The 20,209-nt window shown below is 35.4% G+C and overlaps 2 protein-coding genes across 2 annotated transcripts; one reads left to right on the top strand and one right to left on the bottom strand.

The window, feature by feature from the left end:
- Positions 1 to 274: 274 nt before the first annotated feature.
- Mvb12 (multivesicular body subunit 12-like Mvb12) lies at positions 275 to 12,000 on the bottom strand. The gene is made up of 8 exons (XM_086976445.1): positions 11,959 to 12,000; positions 11,665 to 11,704; positions 10,893 to 11,021; positions 4,439 to 4,563; positions 4,132 to 4,180; positions 2,538 to 2,723; positions 2,245 to 2,393; positions 275 to 1,601 (listed from the first exon to the last, which is right to left on the bottom strand). Exons 2-8 carry the CDS (start codon positions 11,693 to 11,695, stop codon positions 1,377 to 1,379), a joined length of 894 nt encoding a protein of 297 aa, XP_086832571.1. The 5' UTR covers positions 11,696 to 11,704; positions 11,959 to 12,000; the 3' UTR covers positions 275 to 1,376.
- Positions 12,001 to 14,650: 2,650 nt separating this feature from the next.
- On the top strand, positions 14,651 to 19,309 carry e(r) (enhancer of rudimentary). Its single transcript, XM_022816851.2, has 4 exons — positions 14,651 to 14,791; positions 16,578 to 16,684; positions 16,887 to 17,025; positions 17,481 to 19,309. Exons 2-4 carry the CDS (start codon positions 16,617 to 16,619, stop codon positions 17,574 to 17,576), a joined length of 303 nt encoding a protein of 100 aa, XP_022672586.1. The 5' UTR covers positions 14,651 to 14,791; positions 16,578 to 16,616; the 3' UTR covers positions 17,577 to 19,309.
- Positions 19,310 to 20,209: the final 900 nt, after the last annotated feature.

Genomic DNA, 20,209 nt, shown 5'->3' with positions numbered 1-20,209 from the left:
TATATATATGAGCGGAAAAACAAAGCAGAACATTGGCACAGTGGCACGTCGTTATCTCTATCTAAATATCTACGTATATAAATAGGCCAACAAAGCATATTAGCAATCCACGTGCTAAAACTTTGTGTTAGTATTCGTATGGTCACCTGACGTAAATCTTAAAGCTAACAATGACTATTTGCAAAGGGTCGCGCGAACATATGGCGCTTCTGAGCGCTAAATATACAAAGAGTACGACGAAATCATGATCCCTCTGAAAAAAGACACAAACACCTGTGTAAGCTCAATTGGCAGTGTTCATATTTTGTATATTAATTTAATTTGGACTTTCTAGGGTGATGCCAAAGTCGCTCCAGCCTGAAATGCTTAAATGCAGGCCATATTATGGATACGCTGTATACATCATGCGACTTCAACATGGAGCAGGTCTTCATTTCCTATACATAGGAGTTGAGGTCAGGAGTGCCTACTGAAACACTGATCAGACGGACAACTGATACATAACAAACGTTGCTATATTGTTGCCTTCGAAATATTTCCTTGGGATCAAAGTCGACCGATCTTCCAATAATAAAATTTTTCATAGACTGCTGGTTTATCTCACTTATACCAGCGGTAGCACAGTGGGTAACATGTTTGGCTGCTCAGCTTAGGAATATGTCGTGATCTACGTTTGAATCTAAATACCTCGTTTTGTGTTGGGAGGCAGTCGTTTGAAATGATGCTTAGCGGCTTAAGTATCGTGCGTACAACACGAAAAACATTTTTTGGTTTAGCCTTACTCGGCTATCGTGTGAGGCTGATTAATAGTATAAAGAACCTCTGTAAAGCGATTTATGTATAGCTTAGCATGCTTTGTTCGTCAAACACATCGTGTAACAATACACAGTAAAATGTCACACTTTCTGATAAACCAACGCTGCGCTAAATACATTTAGGAGTTTTAAAGGCCACAAACATTGCTCACAGCAGCATAGGTTTAAACACAGGTAGAAACTAATACTCTAGGAGTCATATAAATGAGATTACATGATTCCTAGAATATTACAAAAAAACTAATAATATTCGACAGTACCAAGCATACGGTTAAAAGTACACCAGCGACATTCGACAATATATTTGATGACTTCGGATACTGCTGGAAAAGATCTAGCTTCTTTATATCATGGAGGTAAATTTTAAATCGTCGACACAGTTGAATCAAATGTCGTTACCAGTGCAAAAAAACGGTACTGTTAAACAAAAAAGTAACTGAGATGCCAAAAAATAAAAATGCAGATATTTTGCGGAATACATGAATGGGCACCAATAGCATTGATTTAACTAATATAGTGCGTAATTGTCTGCCAGAATAATTATAGTAAACATAATTTCTATCAGCTAGTTTCACCGGCGGCATTACAGTTGCTGGCTGTTGCTGCAGCTGTAGAAGCGGCGAATTGCTGCGGATCTAAAAGAGGACTATTTCCTTCTCCTCGACAAGAGGCCACATTTGAGGTATCATCCGGCGTCACTGCGCGAAGAACTTCGCGTTCAAGGGAAAAATCGTAGTTGAACTGCGAGTAAATTTGGCTGGCTGTTTTTAAATGAATAGCCGGTAGCTAAAAAAAAATAAAAATAGAGAACTGTTATTCAATAGAACACAACTAAAGCACATCTATAGAGTCCTTTGTGTAATAGTCTCCTACTGCGATTTTATCATATTCGATATTGAAAAAGTCTCCTTCTTTGAAAAATTCATGACTAAGTATAAATGGGATCTCATATGACAGCTATGACACGATCATCATCGTTTGTCTGTAAACAAATACTAAAATACACAGAATTGTGCAGCCTGTCTAATTCGTAAATTTGTTTGTTTTGTCGCCTATTTTAGTTATCTATTTGTAAATTCTGTCTATTTGTGCTCTGGGCTTAATGCTGAAGAAAACCGTGTATAGTCTCGGACAGATGTTTGAAAGAAAACTCTACAACAAATCATGTAGAAAACGATCAAGCCTCTTAACAAAGGCAGGCAGGCACTTTGTAACAGTAAAGCTTAAATTGATATTTTTTTCTGTTTGTTTCTGTGTTATATATCTAGTTAATACTACTACCCTATCGGAGTTGTGACCCCCAAATTGCATGAAATTTTGTTTATTACTTATAGTTCATATATGATTGATCCCCATAATTTACAATGAAATGCTTCTGTAGATATTTATTGTATTTACTGCACCTACTAGAGGTTGCTATATATCATACCCGTCTAACTGGTAGCAATCCTGGATTAAGTCGATAAGAGATATCGTCGATCCAATTTCTAGCACATAGCACAGATCCGGAATTACCACTCTGAGCGCCTCCAGCGTCATTCTGCGCTCTACACGCTGCCTGCTCTTTCGGCAGGCTACCTTTAAATTCATTTAACAAGATATTGACACCTATTTAGTTACGGGGATAATATTTGAACATTTTAGAATATCAGATCTATAATAAAAACATGCGATCTCTAAAAACCCTTCAAATGTTATTTTATTCACTATTTTTTACTGTACCGTTCGACTCGACATTAATTTTGATAGTCCTATAAGCGATAAGTAGCCCATTCAGCTCGCCAGCTAGCGTAAAGCCCTCAGGAGCACTTTTTGAGAATACGCCAATGTCCGACACCACGGAGCTGTTCCGTATATCCCGACTGATCACTGTATAACATAAGTGACGCTTTTTAAGACATTTCTGACCTGTAATACATTTTAATAAACGGCTCGACGTAACACAGATAATTGACGATACAACATGAATAAGTCCGAAGGTGTGAAAAAAGGCTCAATAAAAAAATTACTACTATTATTCTTTGTATTACTACAATTATATGCATTTTTTTGTATTAAAACTTCTCAATTTATATTTGCCCGCAGTGTCTTAGCAGGCAGATAATTCATTTCTATTTGCCGTGTAAAATTTTTTTCTTACTCTTTTTTTCAACAACCATAATAACAGACATGCTTTTAGTATAGATTTAGAGACCTACGCAAAGTATATACATTGTCAATTTTAACTGCTATTAAAATTTCTAGTTTCGAGAAAGCTACAGTGTAAGCAAACGGTTAACCAATAGCACGAACCGTCAATAACCACTTTAATTTGCATTTTTTATAAATCTCATTAGGTTGGGACATAAAGAGTGGTCGTTTTTTAACGTTTTCTTGCATTTTACTTTTCTTCTCTTTGTTCACTTTAATATACCATTCAAAATACTATCTCACGTCTGTAATTCTGTTACAATTTAATTGCGTAACAAACTGAATTTTACGTCGATTTCAAGATTCACATATTGCTTCACGTGGAGAAAAATGCGTCTTCATTAGAGTCGAGGCGAAAACTGCAGTCTTGATATCTATTCTATTCCGCTTGACGTCGAGGTCAAAAGTTGCCAATAAAGCCCGGAATATTTGTGGCGTGTACATTTAGGATTCCTAACTGAAAAAAACTCTGAGTTGGTAGGTTCAAAGACTTAATATTAGACCTGTAAAGTGTACCCTAGTAAATACGAAGCTCGTCAAGTGGCCGGAAAAATAAACTGTAAACACTTTATTTTTGTCATGAATCCTAAATATATGAAATTCTATTATAAATTCCGAGCCTTGGTATGCCATGAACTGGCTAAAACGCGCGAGGGAATACCGCTTCTCATTGACTCTTTAACATCCTACTATGCACCGAACCCTTTTTTGGTCGCTGACAAACGAAATTAGTAATCGTGCATTTGACGGTGATGAAAATTTTAAATTTCAGCTGGACATGGTTTTAAAACTGGACATGAACGGAGTAGGACCTGATGGAATTCCTGGACGGAGGAATAAATAAATTCGCTGGCAGATAAAACAGAACCATACTTGATTACGGCGAATACTAATATAGTAAACTAATGATAAATTAGTTAGTTGCTACAATTTCATGGAATGCTGTGTTTTGTGTTAAGCGAAAAACCGCCATTAATTATGTTTAAATTCGCATACACATACAAGTTGGAGCAAAGGTAGACCTACAGTAAGAATATCATAAGTCTACAACTAGAAACCAACAGTTTTTTGTGACTGTGATTGACATCTTTTATGACAGTATAATAAAAACCAAAGCCTCACTAACCTGTGTCGCGGGTCGAGGAGATCGTCAATACATTTGGCGGCGGTGTTTGCTGCAATGTTTGCACCGCCATTAGTTCAAACAAACGATTGTAGTAATCGTTATACAGTACCTTTAGTTATATAATACAAAGAGTTTTTAGAGAACATCTCCGAATTTCATATCGATCTTACATTTTAAATAATAACAACGATCTGAAATTGACGTATATATATAGAAATACACCACAAAAACCGTATAGGCAATATTTTTCAGCGGAACACCATCTAGATCCACTCAAGATATATCTGAAGACGAGTTGCAAACTTACTTGCACACTTAAACTCTCCAAACAGTCTAGCGAAAACTTCCGAGCAAAGCAAAGATATCTTGTTTCCTTACGGCCGAAAAAGAGGCCTTTGTCTTTCCAAAGATCAGCGTCTACCCCAGCATCGCCTAAAATAAACCGTCAAATTGCAAGTGCTTACAATACATAAGCAAGATATATACATATATATTTGTTTTTGTGATATAAAATGTGAGGAGATGAGAGTAAAAAACTTGTGGCTTATTTTTCTTACAGTTATATACATACTAAATGGAACCTATTTTGTCATTCATTTAACTAATTTAGTTCACTGAGATTACGCCCACCCTAAGCTGAACTATGATATATACCTGCAGTTGCTCCGCTACAATTACTTTATCTCATCCAACCTGTTACCCTTTTGCCGTTCTAACGTGGCCAAAAGGCTTAGCCAAATGTAAATTCGTCTAACTCATGATATCTTGGCTTTTAACATATTTGTACTACATGATCACAGCGCGCTTTAACTGACTCTGTTTGTGGGTCGTCCGTGAATGTGGTCAACGGACCATTGAAAGACGTACAGAAATCCGGTATGTCTTCGGTAGGCTTTTAAAAGACGTTCTAATTGATAGAGCTAAGTAACCTATTGATTCTACTACTAAGACCTCACTGAGGCTTAAAATCTCTTTATAAGTAGTTACACATACTTAACTAAATGAAAATAAGGCAAACATTTCGTGATGATTTGATATGTCTTGGTTCATATAATGATCCTGTTCCTGGGACTTCACCACAGCTTAACGACGTTCTATCTGTTTTTAGTTTTTTTTTTTGTTAACGAATAGTTACATATATTTCTTTTAATTTTGGAATTTTTCTCTAAAGATTAAGAGATTCTAATTAGGAAAAAATGTTTACAAAAATCATTGTTACCTTGGCCGCTTCAATTTTTCAATCAGCATTTTTTAGAAATACATTCAAAAACTCGTTCTTACCTTGGTGTTACCGATATGACCATTACGGCTTTCGCAATTTTCATTCAAAAATATTAATTTTAAGTATAGGTGTATGCGCTACAGTTTTATTCAGCTCTTTGAGCTCCACCTAAATAAAATAAATTCCTTTTATATAATACGCTATGTTAAATTTTCATCTTCCGAACGGCATATTCGACCTGAAAACTAAAATCGAAATATATGAACCTGTACGATTCCATTCGATTTATCGAGGGTTTTTAATTGCACTAAGAATCTTTTTCCTTACATAGATATATGTGTAAAATAATTTCACTCTAGTGTCATCTAAGCTACTACTTTTATGTTTCAGCCTTTCTTACGCTAAAATATTAATTTTAGTTATATGAAAGTACATTACATTTTTATCCATCTCGTCAAGGTCTATCGATTCATATAAATAATTGGCATCAACAAAGTAATGTTTTGCTTAGAATATTTTCTAGAAAAAAAGAAAAGAGGATATCGCGTAAAAAGTTATTCAATCATTTCAACCCGTACAAATTTCCAGTTCACACTTATCAGAGATTCCTTCATATAAGCACACAATAGTACTTTGAAACGTATTTCTTCTTCGCTGTGACCAGGGCGAGGCGTACTTCTCAACGGATTTCCGATTTTTTTTCACCAAAGTATCAATTTTAGACATAGGACGTGGATTGCATTTTTGCTACAATTTATCGAAATCTACCGATCGATGTTTATAAAAAAGACTTTCTTTACATAGCACGCCATGTAAATTTTTTACCCTTTGGGACACATTTTCAATCTAAAATGTGAGTATAGGGGCATGCAAAAATTTGGTGCACGTCGATCTCTATGTAAACATTCCGCTACCGTTTCCTCAATAAAAAAAAATTCAATAATTACCCGCTAAAGATAGCCCATCGTAGCCCCTAAAACTTTTTCAATATGTAAGAAAATCCTATAGGAAAAACTACCAAAAAATCAAAATTGGAACGAACGACCAATTTGCTTAAATCAACAATACGTTATATAAGATATAAACTGCCCCCGGATTCACCTCATGCACAGCTCTATCCCGGACGGTACTCTAACGATGCGCCAGAAAAAATGAGCTTGATCTAACGACTTTGAGGGATCGATTTGAGTCGGACAGACAAACAGACACAGGGCTTTAGTAGTGTATAAATAGAAAAAATTGTTGTAATCTCTTTCGCAATGATGATATGCGGCTTGGTCTAAATCCTCCGAAAGGTTACAGACAGAATTTTGCGCGGCAGCTGATTAAAAAGAAGGGGATAGAGAAGGTTGAACGGTGTATAGCCAAGCAATAATGGCCAAAGGCAAAATCGTACAGAGATTAAGGAGGCGTCTGCGAGCAATGACGCTGATATGGTTCGATTTTGAAGACCATACATCTAGAGTTTATTAATAATGTCCACTTCAAGATATTGCCCTGAGCTGGATGAAACTCTGAATACACAGATAATTAAAAATAGTGGCTTTAAAATCTCGTTCCTTTCTCAAGTGTATGCTCATGTATCTCATTTAGTTACTGGCGGTGGAGGTGATAGATGGCAAACACATTTTGGTTTTTTCGATCGCATAACGCCAATGAAGTTTTTTTTGAGAAGGTTAATGTTTTTTTTCCAATGTGTAATGATGGGGGTATCCAGTTCGGAGAACTATATAATGGCTTCGATAAAACTATTGATTTGTGCAAACAAGCCATTGGCATTTATGATAATGCAGTTCAATTTTTAGAACCAAACGCTTTTGTTCTTATAATATTAATGGGCAACGCCATTTACAGCGCTTTAGTCACATTTAATGAGAACGATTATTCATAATTAAACAATACATTTTCAGATCAGCAGAGTATCTGAGGTACTTTGCATCCTTTGGCAGGTGTTGGTTGATGTTTAAAACAAATATTACATATAACAAGGGAGAAACGCAGGTACGCTGAAGTACCCCTTGGTTGTCAAGCATGATTAACTTGTCGTTGTTCACGTTCGCTTCTCCGATGAGAGCAATTCGCTAAATAAAAACCAGTTTGGAGCGGCGTCATGAATATCTAAACGTCTCATCTTTTTTAGCAACAGAATATGATCTATTTCATTAAAACCTCTTTTTGGGCCATAATTTATGCAATGGAAAGGCATATACGGGTTTATATTCAATTTCTGTCTCTGATTTATCTATGTCTACCGTACCGATATATATACATATATATATATATACGAAATGAAATTCAAATATAACTCATATATGAGTTATATTTGAATTTCGTTCCAAAAGCTGGTGCTAAGAGGAAGATAACTATATATTTATATATATGTTTTTTGCCTTCAGATGGCTTAACAATTAGGGCGGTCTGGAGGTTAGTTTATGTATACACAGGGAAATCAAAAAGGTGAAGAGAGTTGAATACCGAAAAAACTTCGGAAAATAGGTTTGCTTTATTATCTATGCAGCAACAAGCGGCATAAATTGGAGATTTTAGGATCGACAAGGATTTGCCTTTATTAAAACAACCGACAGCTTATATGACGAATCAGCGAGTACTCTCGAAATCAAATTCTAATTCGGTTGACACTTTAACTTTATTTGCAGCCTTCAAAGTTCGGCGTGAAAGAAACTAACCCCGAGAAGAGGTTTTATCTTTAATACGGTTACTTGCTTCTGGATATTATCAATACAACCGTCACGGTCTAGGAATGGGGTAAATTTTTGAACTAGGAAATTATACAGATTTGTTATACATTTGCTGCAACATGTGATCAATTTATCACGTACTGAAACCGGTTGTTCTCACGATAAAAATTAACAAATTGGTATTTTTATGACATTATTGTCCCTTCAATATTTGGTAAACTTAAGTTATCGGGTACTATAACTAGAGAAATAATATCACAGTAACTAATTATTGCAGCACATATAGCTGAACACAGTTTGAGGGGTATTTTTGTTCATAGAGTTCGGTAGGTACCAGCAACTAAGCTAACTTGTGCTCGTCACCAGCACAGTCTGTCGTGTATATACTCGTTTAAGTTTGCGTTGCTATAATTGCCTGGAGATGTCTTTCGCTCAATATGCAAATGCTACTTTTGTATGATGGGCTGTCGTGCCGGAATATCTTCTTTTATAGTACTACCCTATGAAAAAAGAAATTATAAAAAAAATCAAGCTTCACGTATGAAGGTAAACCAAGTTTCACACATATTACGATAATTTCTCGTCCCTCGCGATCTTCGAAAGATGGAGACATTTTAGTCGCTCCGGGCGACAATTTGTAGGATGACCTATCTATTTGAGCCAGTTATGAGATGGGTAGATTCATTAGTGCTGTTTTGCGCTTAAAAAGGATCTTTTTCAAAGTAAAGCAACCCATCCATACTTTGATAATAGTGCCTGAAGACCATTTCATCACGTTTTTCCGTAACCTCCTTGAAGAGATACATACGACAAATCGAGTGAGTAATTTATTAACTAATCTAAATTTATAATGCAACAAGTCTGAAGGATAAAGCACAAAGAGCGAAAGAAGAGAGAAAATAAGCAGTCATAGACAGTAATGGCGAATACATAATGCGCAACCTAACAGTTGCGTGCGGTTAGAGAATAAAAATCTTAAACGCAAACCAAAATATTTCTAATATCAATAACAAGTGATATCACTTCTGTCGCAAACTATTTCTAGATATATATATATATATATATATCTCAGAGACTAGCAATATATCAACAAGAAAACTTGCGACAAAATTAATGTCGCTCGTTTATAATATGCATTTAAGTCTTTTCAGAGTAAGAAAAACGCTTCAAATGGACGTGTTCATTCAATATAACTGTCATCCATTTCGACCACGTCTGCTATGATGACTGCATAAAAATTCCGGGATCATTAGAAATGACCATTTAATATGTCTTTGTTGATATAATTCGACCTGCTTAGTACAACGAAAGTTGATCCAGCGCTGAATAGTAGTGAATGGTCAATAGCTTAGGTTCGCTCATACTCTCAAAACGGAACCCTGCTTCCGTCGTAATTGTTTGCGATTTTGTTTTAGAAAGAACTGCTTTTATTATATCAAGAACGCTGAATGAACATATAACCCGCTAAAACTTGTCACAGTTTATCTCGAACGCTATATATATCCTCGCTGTTCTGCATACACATGATTATTATCACTTTCTTTTTTTCTATCCTAAACAATACTCATCATGCATTATCTAAAAACTTTTTTTAATTTCTTTTCATTTTTACCCTACCGGTTGACTTGAGTGATATCTCAAAATTTTTTAATACATCTATAAGGAGCAGCATAGAAATAAGGACAGAAGATATGCTTTCAGATAACAATCCCGGAGAGCACTGGTTGTAGACTTTCAAATCCAAACTAACTCAAAGTTAGATTGATAAAAGCAGCATAATGTAGTAAGTCTGGTGCAACGTTCGCTGAGAAAAAGATTTAAAAAAATGTATAAATGTAGGTGTTGATAAATAAACATGACCATATACTATATACATTTGCTATATACGCACAGGCAGAGAAAACTGGATCTGCTTCTGAGTGCGTCTATCTATGCGTTATCCACATAATCATCACAGGCCTAGAACTCAACAACGTAAAATAACTCCGTTGAGGTATAACTTTGTGTAAGATAACAACAGACCTAACCGGTTAACTCAAGGGTACCAGAAATATTATTTTCAATGTAAAAACGTATAGTTAGTTATCACGAAGGTTGCACCTTTGCTACTCCACCCATGAAAATTAGTACGTATATTTAAATCATGGTAGATTGTGTTGTTGTTGGCTGAACTAAATAAACAAAGACCTATACGCTTCGTCTATGATTACGAACCGATTTTCAGGAGCATAGAGCCGGATTTTACAAAAGGGAGAAAATGATCAACTGAAATTGAAAGTACAGAGGAAGAAAAAATAGACACGGTGTAGCTCTACACGCAGTCTATCTCCGCCAGATATCCAGTTTTTACAGAGATATATTGCCGCATCTATATAGAGGACCCTATAGTCAATATCATTTCGAGCCTGCTTAGTGCTGCTTTCCCCTATGCGTAAACACGCTTGCAAATGGCTTCAGTCATACTTGTTTTCATATATTTTATCTTTACGTAAGTTGTCATTCTATAGAAAGTCTTTTTAATCATTATCTGTACAGCATTATATTTGCAAGTTCTACTCTCTACTGTCATCGGAAAAGTTGCCTACTGTGTGTTATTTACCGTTTAAATGTTATTTACCGGTAAAACAGTGTTTGATAATCATACTTTATAGTAGCAATATTCCTTTAGTATCTGTCAGTCTGTCGCCGTCACCCAGTACATCTGTGCGTATATGTGCTTGTTGATAAATGAACGTTTGGTTAGTTAGAAGCGGCTAGTTAAAAACTATTTTGCGCTATACACGTAAACATTGCTAATTTCTATATTTAAACCCGGAAATTTTAAAATAATAGTAAAATACCGGTTAGTTCGATGACGGAGTACCCTGGTGGCGCATTTTTTGCTTCTTCGATAATGCAGATATCCGTGATCGGCTCCATAAAGTAGGTACATCCATAAAAAAATTCCCTTCGATTGATTTTGGCTCCACCTATTCACCTAGAAGCAACACATTTAAATTAATCGTACATTATGAATAAAAGAACATTGCCTCAGGTGAAGTACAGAAATCCTCAAAACCTATTAGACTTAAATACTTCCAGCAGATCCATTTATTTGTTATGTCTATACAGGTACTCTCGTGATTTTATCACCTCCTGGGCTTGTGTAATGACATATGGATAAGCAATTTAAGTGCATAAATATAAAGAAAAATAAGCTTTACTACTCAAGGAGAATCAATTCAGGGTACCCATATGCTATATATAACCTATTGTGAGTTGTATGCTTCAACCAGTCTTTCGGCAGACTAATAATAAATAATATTAATAAAAATTTTTTCTGGATAGTACTCAGAAAACGTCAATATCTTTAAGTTGCTAGTTGGTTGCAAATAGTATTGATTTACCAAATTCGTATAAATTTCATGTGATTTTTTTAAAAATATTTAGGTTTTTGCGAATAGAAGCTTAGTGAATAGTTTAAAAATTTCACGAACTTACAGTAGCCTATTACCCAGGATATTTAAGTATACTTAATAAGGACAAAAATCTATGAAATTTTTCACAGCTTTAGGCACTGAAACACTATTTAGAGCCAGTGCCTACTCTCTATTATGGAAGAAATATACATACCTTTATCAGTCGGTTGATTCACACATATCATCCAATGTAACTGCATCATCAAACACAAAACCTCTAAGGTACCATTTTTTTTTAACTTGGATCAATTTGTAAACACCTATTTGTTGACCGTAGTGTCAAATATTAAGGATCTAGAAATGATTCGCGCGCGCGGGCAAGTACCTAATGTCATTCGATCGCTTACCTTATTTCTTTGGGCGTCTTTCTTTTGCTCTTACTTCTTTCAAGGTTCAACTATTATAAAAAGCATACATTTTTTGGTAGACTTATATTTAAAATACTTACATTTAAGTCACATTTTGTTAACTGTGTAGGATATTGCAATGATGATATCTTCAGCTCTGTTTGTCAGATTAACTTGCACCTCCATACAGCCAAAGATTTAGAGGGAATAGTGAAAGGGCGGGTAGTCGTAAGCCCGCGAATTTTAACACTGACCCTAGTGTCAAAGCGGCGCCTCTTATTCATAAGGAAACACAACCGTGAGTTTGGTTCTCAGATGCTTGGAAAGGTCTGAAATATGTAGAATTGATGATTCAAAATTTAATTCCGTTAAGGTTGGACTAGCTTGAAGGAGATTGCTTGTCGGAAGCGTAAGCCTTTTAAGTCATACCTGCAAGAATACGAATGAACCGATACAATCATTGTACTTGTAGATTACAAAAATAACACGTAGCTTAGATGACTTTATAATAAAGTTCGACTAGTAATACTATGTGGTCTCTGACGGCCGGTTGTCAGCTTATTTGTCAGAGCAGCTCCGTGCATAATATAAAGCAAAAAATTTGTGCCAAGGTTACGCTAGTTAAGATGCAGCCGCCTGGACTTGTACTTAAGCGTTATACGTGGGTTAAGACAAACATTCACCGAATGTGTGCTGTCATCTACTAAAACTCCTGTGGCCTGTACCATAAAATAGTGCAGGTCGGATAGGATAAACTGTGTTTATAAAAGCCATTCCTTGGTAGAATTACCCATTTCAAGGTGTTTTTTGTGATAACCATTCTTCTGTGTTTGCGTTGTTATTAACTGAGTACCATATAAATAATGTATATAACATGTTAATTTCAGCAGAGTACATCTGAAAAATAACAACATATATAAATTGCATTCAGTTTGCTAGATCATCGACGTTATTTATCCCTAGTGGTCGTCTATAGTACTACCTTAACTATACTTCAGTAGTAACATATTCGATAACTTTTTGAAAATACAGCAGTATTTCAAACCTCAAGCAAGCGATCAATTATACTATATTGACAAAGCACATTGGATGTATTTACCATTTAAAAGATTATCATTAATACTGTGTGTTATGCAGTTCCAAGTGCATTTAAAGAATTTGCTTACAGATTAATTTTGTTGAACCGTCACTTTTTTTTGCCAAAATACTGGATAGGATTTGATAAGCGAATTCGTTTTGACAAAGGACGATTTTCGACTCTCTCTCTTGATTATCAAATTGTTAACAAGATGTCGCGCGAAAAGGTTTCCAAATGAAACAAAGTAGACATTCTTTAATATATCGGAACATATGCAAAAATCTTCAATAATTAGTATTAAGACACATAACTTATGTACCTGAATACTATATGAACTAGGTGGTAAATCCGCTTCAGCTATAGAACTTCTTCGGCACTGAAATGTGTTTTACGTACAAAATGGGACATATTCGAGTGCAGTCATTAATTATACGTGTGCTTTTGCTATATCTCATATTTTGATTTTTTCGGCAGGCTTAGTAATAAGCTTCATTCCTTACACATACCAATACTGCTTCGTTTATTATATATATATTTTTTTATTAACGGTTCACTTAGTGATTTAAAACAAAACTAAATCTGAACATTTTGTCTTTTTGAAGGCTACTGTTATTTCTTTATTAGATAACGTTGAAATGTAATAATTCCGTAATATCGCAAAGTGAAGTGTAAAAACTGACATTTCTAGTGTAAAAAAAACGACACAGGAAGCAAATGCCGCCACGTACAACACAATCTGTAAACATAGAAGCAATACTCAGGTAGTTTTTTCTCATTGATCAACTACTAATTTCTTTATTTTCAAAATATGTTTAAAACAGATTAGATTTTTATTGAGTTTGCGAGACAAATTTTTATTTATTTATTCAAAAAATGTTTTGTAAAAATGGCTTTGTTTTTAATCAGGTAAATGGCAATATTGACGTAATAAAACTAACTTTTTTCTAGAGACCGTTATGTGCCCATTTTATATAATACTCTTATATAGTTCTTACAAATTAATTTATATAATTATCACTCAACATAACGAACGAGTCCGCGTAAAAAGTGTTTATATCTACAAGATATTTTTCTTTGTATTTCCATCCGAATAATGCGATGCGGACCGATAACAATAAAACCCAACTTCTCCTTTAGCTTAGTGTTTACACTGAAGTATTACAGCTTGTTAGATTCAATAACCTAAACGTTTACTTATTCTCTCGAGAAGTTATATCTAGAGTTCATTTTCACTCATAAATGCTATTTGTGCACATATTTTGATCAAAATCAGTAAACGCGGTAACAGTAGCATCATGATGAAAACTTGACTTCTCTATCGTTAGGTTGGACACATTTTTCAGAAGTTATCCTTAATTCCGTAAAGCGAACGCTTTACTGCGGCTTACATTTATGTAGCTAAGATAAACGACTTGCGTTAGATAGGTTAGACGTCGACGACAATTTTATGTTTAGTATATAAAAATATGTAGGTTAAAAGGCCTCTATTAATAATTTTAGGTGTGCTAAATTTGGCTGCAGCGATCCAATATAAAAAAAAATAGAAGTCTTTTTACTTGTTCAGTGAATTATTTGACAGAATACAAGATTGTACAATGCATGCTTTGATGGCCGTTGCTTTTTGCCACGGCTTGGCCGTTTCATTCCTCTGTGCATAAGCGGGTCTGTTTAAATCTTCCGTTGCCTATCTCCAGCTCGATCGAACCACCAGTTAATTGCAGTGTGCTGTTCGCTGCTCCACTTGGTGACGGCGTCGCTCGTACCGTCCATGTGTTCCAGCATTTTTTAAATTGAACAAGTGGATTCTTAAGTGCCTAGCGCAATTCGTAGTTTGGTTCGTGCTAACGTCCGCTGTGGTAAATATGTTTCATAATGATAAATGTTTTAATTAAAAAATTTCCCCTGTATAAGCCGGTATTGTCGACTACCGTGCCCGTACGTGGCCTCCTTTGTGTGTTTAAAATCTGATCAGCTGGAAGTGAAGGGTTTCCATTTAAAAGATACAGTAAAAAACAGAACTTAGTGCATTCATACAGACTATGCAGTATGTATCGTTAGCGGGACTTGAAGTAATGATTCGTGGCCTCTTTCACATAAAACCTTGGTCGTCCACGGCATTGCATTCTAAGGAAATTATTATTAAATCGATTTCATTCGTGCACAAATAATAGCTATATATGGCTACTGTACTCAGTTCAGTTGCAACAATCTCACAATATAAGAATGCAAGATAGAGACAGAGTTCGTCTACTGCGAGGACTTAGTAAAATCTAACTGAGATCTAGTAAAACTAATAATTTCAATAGTGAAATCAGATAGAACCCAGAAACAAAAAAAAACGACTACATTTATTTAAAAAATATAGTTTAGATTTGTACCATTTAGCGCATACATTGTGGTATTATTATCCCTCTGGTGCAAAAATAACCGAGTCGTTCTATTTTAGTTAATGGGAGATGTATCTTTGAAAGGCAAATCTAGCCACCTTTCAAAATTTCGTAACATTTCTTCAGCTGAGCCAAGATACAATATAGTAGATACCTGTTGAATAAAAGTATCTCTTGAAAATTTTAAAAAAACAAGCTTTAAACATTAGACTAGTACTTGCGGATGAAACTGCGTGTGGTATTTTAAAAAAGACTAAACTCATCCTACGCGTATTAATCAAAATTGTGGGAATTTATCGATTTATCAAGGTAAATGTCAATATCTGCTTACCTGGATATCTCACAAGTTTCACTATCGCTGCTTGAAGAAGCTTGCACTGGTAATTTCCTTAAAAAAAATAAATGGCTCGTATAAAAAATAGAGATTGTGGGTTCAAGGCATATTTTTCAACGTGGTCAAAAAAATAATCACAGCTTAAGAAAAGCAAAGCTTCACAAGTAAGAGTTAAGTTTAGATACAGGTTGTGCATACGCCAATATTGGGTTTTCATCGGGCAGATGTTCCCCAGAAACATATTAACTGGAAGGCCAGACCTCAATCTTTTTCAAAAAGGGCTGTCTGACAAGAATATCAAAGTTACGTACATCATTGCAGAAAGGACCACAAGTGGACTGATTTTAAAAGGTTCACGCTAAGCCATTAGGCGTTTGGTTGCCTGATTTCTCACCATCATTCTTAGCCAAGATGTTGAACCGTTTATTGTGATATTCTGTGTCGTAGCATAAAAAGCGGACATACATTCCGAAAGCAACGGAACAGAAACACAAAAGCTAAGTAAAGGTATTACTGTAGTATTTTTTACACGGAATCTGCCAGCTAAATTATTATTCAAATGTAAGTACTCAATATAAAAAATATTAAACAGTAGGCTATTTAAAATTAAATTAATTTAAATTAAAATTAAATTAAAAGTTAGCAGGCTAAGACAGAAGTGATTGAGCTTTAGCTTAATAGATTAACTTGAGGCCCATTGTAATGAATCCTTCTCTGTCCGTTCCGCCACCGCACAAGAGCTGTATTTTACCATTTTATCTTCTTTAAACAGCCATTCTATTATATTTGGCACAACGCTTTAGTACATTAAGGCACATGCACATTTTTCGATCCATGTCAGTTTTTGTCCGCAGTAAATTGCTATATAATGTTGCTGTCTACTTATTTTTTCTAATGTAGTGTTTTGGCACCACATTTTAGATTTTTGGTACGGAAATTGATGCTATTTGAATTATTACTATGGCACACACGATTCTCCTTCTTCAACCGGGTAAACCCGAATCAAGGACCTATTCAGATTTTGAAAGGTAAATATTCAACAAATGTCGTGCTGTTTTACATAGCGTTTTCATTGCCATTCCGTTTTGTCAATAGTTTTTATCAATTTCTCTCGCTCTCCGCGTTAGCATAAGTGTTATCATCGAGTTATCATCACGTGTATACGTAAATGTATATAGCTATTGTTTATTTTCCGTTAGATATAAGATATTGGTTATTCTCCGAAAATAGTGTCAACGCGTGCATGGAAGCAATCTGCCACGTGTTTGAGGAGCATTTGAAGCGGCAGAATCCACAATCAGCGTCGATCACCTATGATATCTCTCAGCTTTTCGACTTCATCGATCAACTTAATGATCTCACCTGTCTGGTTAGTACACTGTATTGAGCATAATAATGTGACGATTATGTATTGCAATATTTCGCTGCACTTTTTAGGAACTAGACTGATAAAAGATGGAGCCTTTTTGCCGTTTTCTAGATCGGATCTTAAGGTATTCTTCATCTGTTTCACTTTCGTTTTTGCTTCCTCTCATTGGATCCTATTCTACGATGAAATATTTTATAAAAATTATACGATAAAAATTCTGCCGAATCCGTGGTTCTTTGGAAAAACTATTAAGACAGGCCTACTAGGAACTGAACGACTATGTGTTCCTTTTAAATCCTCTATAATAAATTAAGCTGTAAGTCTATGTTTCGTCAACGTAGACGCAAAAATTATTATAGCAAGTTCTAGTATCAAGAGTGGAGAGACTGCCACAGGTTTCAATATGGTCAGAGTATTCTACTTAATTATGTGCATATTTTTCGGGTTCTTTTTAGGTTCATCAGAAGACAACAAACACGTATTCACCGTATAATAAAGCCTGGATAAAAGACAAGATTTATGCTTTGCTACGGCAGCAAGCCAGCCACTGATCTAGACGTACAAAATATATTTTCTTTGTTGAATTACTTTACATGCGATGGGTACACTACAGCGAGCCAAAACCTAATACTTTTAAGAACAGTTTTTAAGTATCGTGATTTGCGAATCAGCTCTCAAACAATCCTAACCAACGCCACGAACAACTTTGTGAAAACCTGTGACCTGTGGGCCATTACAGCAGACCTCAGACTGAAGGTTTGTTTTCGGGATTGCCTTAAGTACTAGTAAATGACGCTTGATTCAGTTATTCGGTCGATAACGAGCCTGTCACAATATGAAGCGGATGCCGATACGCCCGTGCTTATAGGCTTTGAAGCAACAAAATTGGTTTGCGCTTGATGATATCCCAAGAGCAAGTAGGAGCGAAGAACGGTTTGTGTATGATGTAATATATATTTAGCCCTTCAATGCTACTTGACGGTGTCGCATTTAAAAATTCACTCAGCGTACGCATCTTTATACTCTGGCTCAACAATGTTATACCCTAGAACAAAATAGCCACCTCATTCAAAAATTCAAAGACAAACCGCGTCATGAGGAATCCGTAGCCATAACATATCCATTTGATTACAGGCATTTTACACGCTAGATGTTTCGCATGAACACATTTGAAGTCTATGAGCTAGTAAACGTTTCTAAAAGAGTGGGCACTCAATTAGCAATAAGTGAGAGACGAGAGGAACAAGGTTTCGATGACAAAATGAATTAAAACAATTAATTTTTTATGTGAGCACCTTTCTTTTTCGACTGCCAGCATTTAACATTCATTTTAGCCCAACTAATTAAACAATGCATTATCAGCATATGATGCATTATGTGAGTACTTCTTATGCTTCTAGCCTGTTTGCTGTTTGATTTTTGGGCCTACACGTTCGAGTAAAGTTTCAGTTTTGGCTGTCTTGGTATTGATCCCGATAATCAAATACACATAACAAGCATGCGGTTGAGCAACGTACGTGTTGATCTTTGTATGAAAGATTATGAATAATTACCATTTCGATTCAATGTATATGATATGCGAAGTGCTTAATTTATTTTACTACAAACACGATTCGTCACCTTTCGATACGGAAGAAATTGATAGTGTAAAATAAATTTGACAAAATGTGATGCTGCCATTATAATCATAAGTCTATGAGTTCGGTTTCTAATCGAAATTTCGATACTTTTTATTAACTAGGCTTAATCTGTAAGTCGTTGCATCGTTTTGGTTGGAAACACTTGGCTCAGAACAGGGTAGAATATAAATCTGCAGCCAATAAAAAATAGGCTTACAGCGCGAGCAGCACCTTTTTCATCTATGAACGTCGACTCAAAGTATACATCTACCTTTGTCCTTTTTATGAAAAACGTATGACCTGCTAAGGCAAACATTGAGAAAACGCATCTCGGTGTCTGTCCGAGCCAAACCACGTGTAGTTTCTATCACAAAAGTACTTCAGTAACAACCGTTATAGCCATAACTATTGCGAGAAGAAAAGTTTAGGCGTTGGATACGAGCGGTGATGAAGAGAACAGCTGAGAGAGGGAGACAGTTAACGCGCTCTATTCGGTCTCTCATTCTCAGGCGGCGGGTCGAGTTAGTTTGTTGGAGTGCTCGTCGTATAGAACCTTGCCCCCTGGCTCTTCCATCTATTCGACTGCCTGTCTCTTCACTCATTCTGCAACGACGCTGATCGGTTAAGAAATCATCCACATTAAATCCTCTCTTTTATCAACTTCAGACTGGAGTCGTTTATTTAATGAACTTTCATATCCAATAAGTTTAAGGATTAGCATAAGTTATATTCTATGTCGATATATGTAGGCCTGCGTGACTCGTGTCATTTCAGAATGGTATCATTCTGAGATTTATCAAACCTAAGTCATATTCTTTCATGCGAAATTGCGTCCGTATTAAATATAGTCGTTATTAGATTATGTATTTAGTATGTTTCCTTGGGTAATAAATAAAATCGACAGTATAAAATTATTAACGACTTGTTGTGCTATTCTCAGCGTTGCTCTCTGCAGTAGCTCACGGATGTCTACTTATACCGCGTTTTTTTTTTATTAACAACGCAATCTATTGAGAAAAGGATAAACAGTTTAAATAAGCAGTTTCCTTTTTATTGATAATGTCTTACATCCTTTTTATCGGTTTAATATCATAGAAGAATCTTTTGAACAGTAGATGAAGGTTAAATGTATGAGATCTGCAATGTACCGAATATGACTCACTTTTTTACGTATCAATTAATTGTCTCTTAAATGCTATCATGTTACTTTCTTAAATTTGGATTTAATTATAAACACGTTCTTTAGTGTATCTTTCTAGGCATAAACAATAAGACACACGATACTACAATGTCTTTACCTAAAGGCATATTTCCTACGAAGTACTTCGAATCAGCTTCTTATCAGCATATATCCATGATCGCATAAAGGACCGCGTCGAATAACTTAATTAATGCGTTAAGTTTTATGACACGCATGAATCCTAGGGGTCGCAGTGTATTACCACTAATTGTAACTCCAACGTTTTAATGCATTTGCAAATAAAATACTTACTAATTCTAATGTGGCTATTTGTGCTTATCAAAAGCCCAGCGCGACACTAGTGGAGAACTAGAGTACAGAGGAA

Source organism: Varroa destructor, unplaced genomic scaffold (genome assembly GCF_002443255.2).
Source record: "Varroa destructor unplaced genomic scaffold, Vdes_3.0 BEIS01000903.1, whole genome shotgun sequence".
In the NCBI taxonomy this organism is placed as follows: domain Eukaryota; kingdom Metazoa; phylum Arthropoda; class Arachnida; order Mesostigmata; family Varroidae; genus Varroa; species Varroa destructor.
This window is presented reverse-complemented; position numbering and strand designations above follow the sequence as displayed.

What these genes read in the sequence shown, in the direction of transcription:
- Mvb12 (XM_086976445.1), bottom strand. Translation starts at nt 11,695, where the DNA reads ATGATATGTGTGAATCAACCGACTGATAAAG. An exon ending in GAATCAACCGACTGATAAAG is followed by an intron (nt 11,022 to 11,664) that starts GTATGTATATTT and finishes CTAGGTGAATAG; the next exon opens with GTGGAGCCAAAATCAATCGA. An exon ending in CTCCGTCATCGAACTAACCG is followed by an intron (nt 4,564 to 10,892) that starts GTATTTTACTAT and finishes GGTTTATTTTAG; the next exon opens with GCGATGCTGGGGTAGACGCT.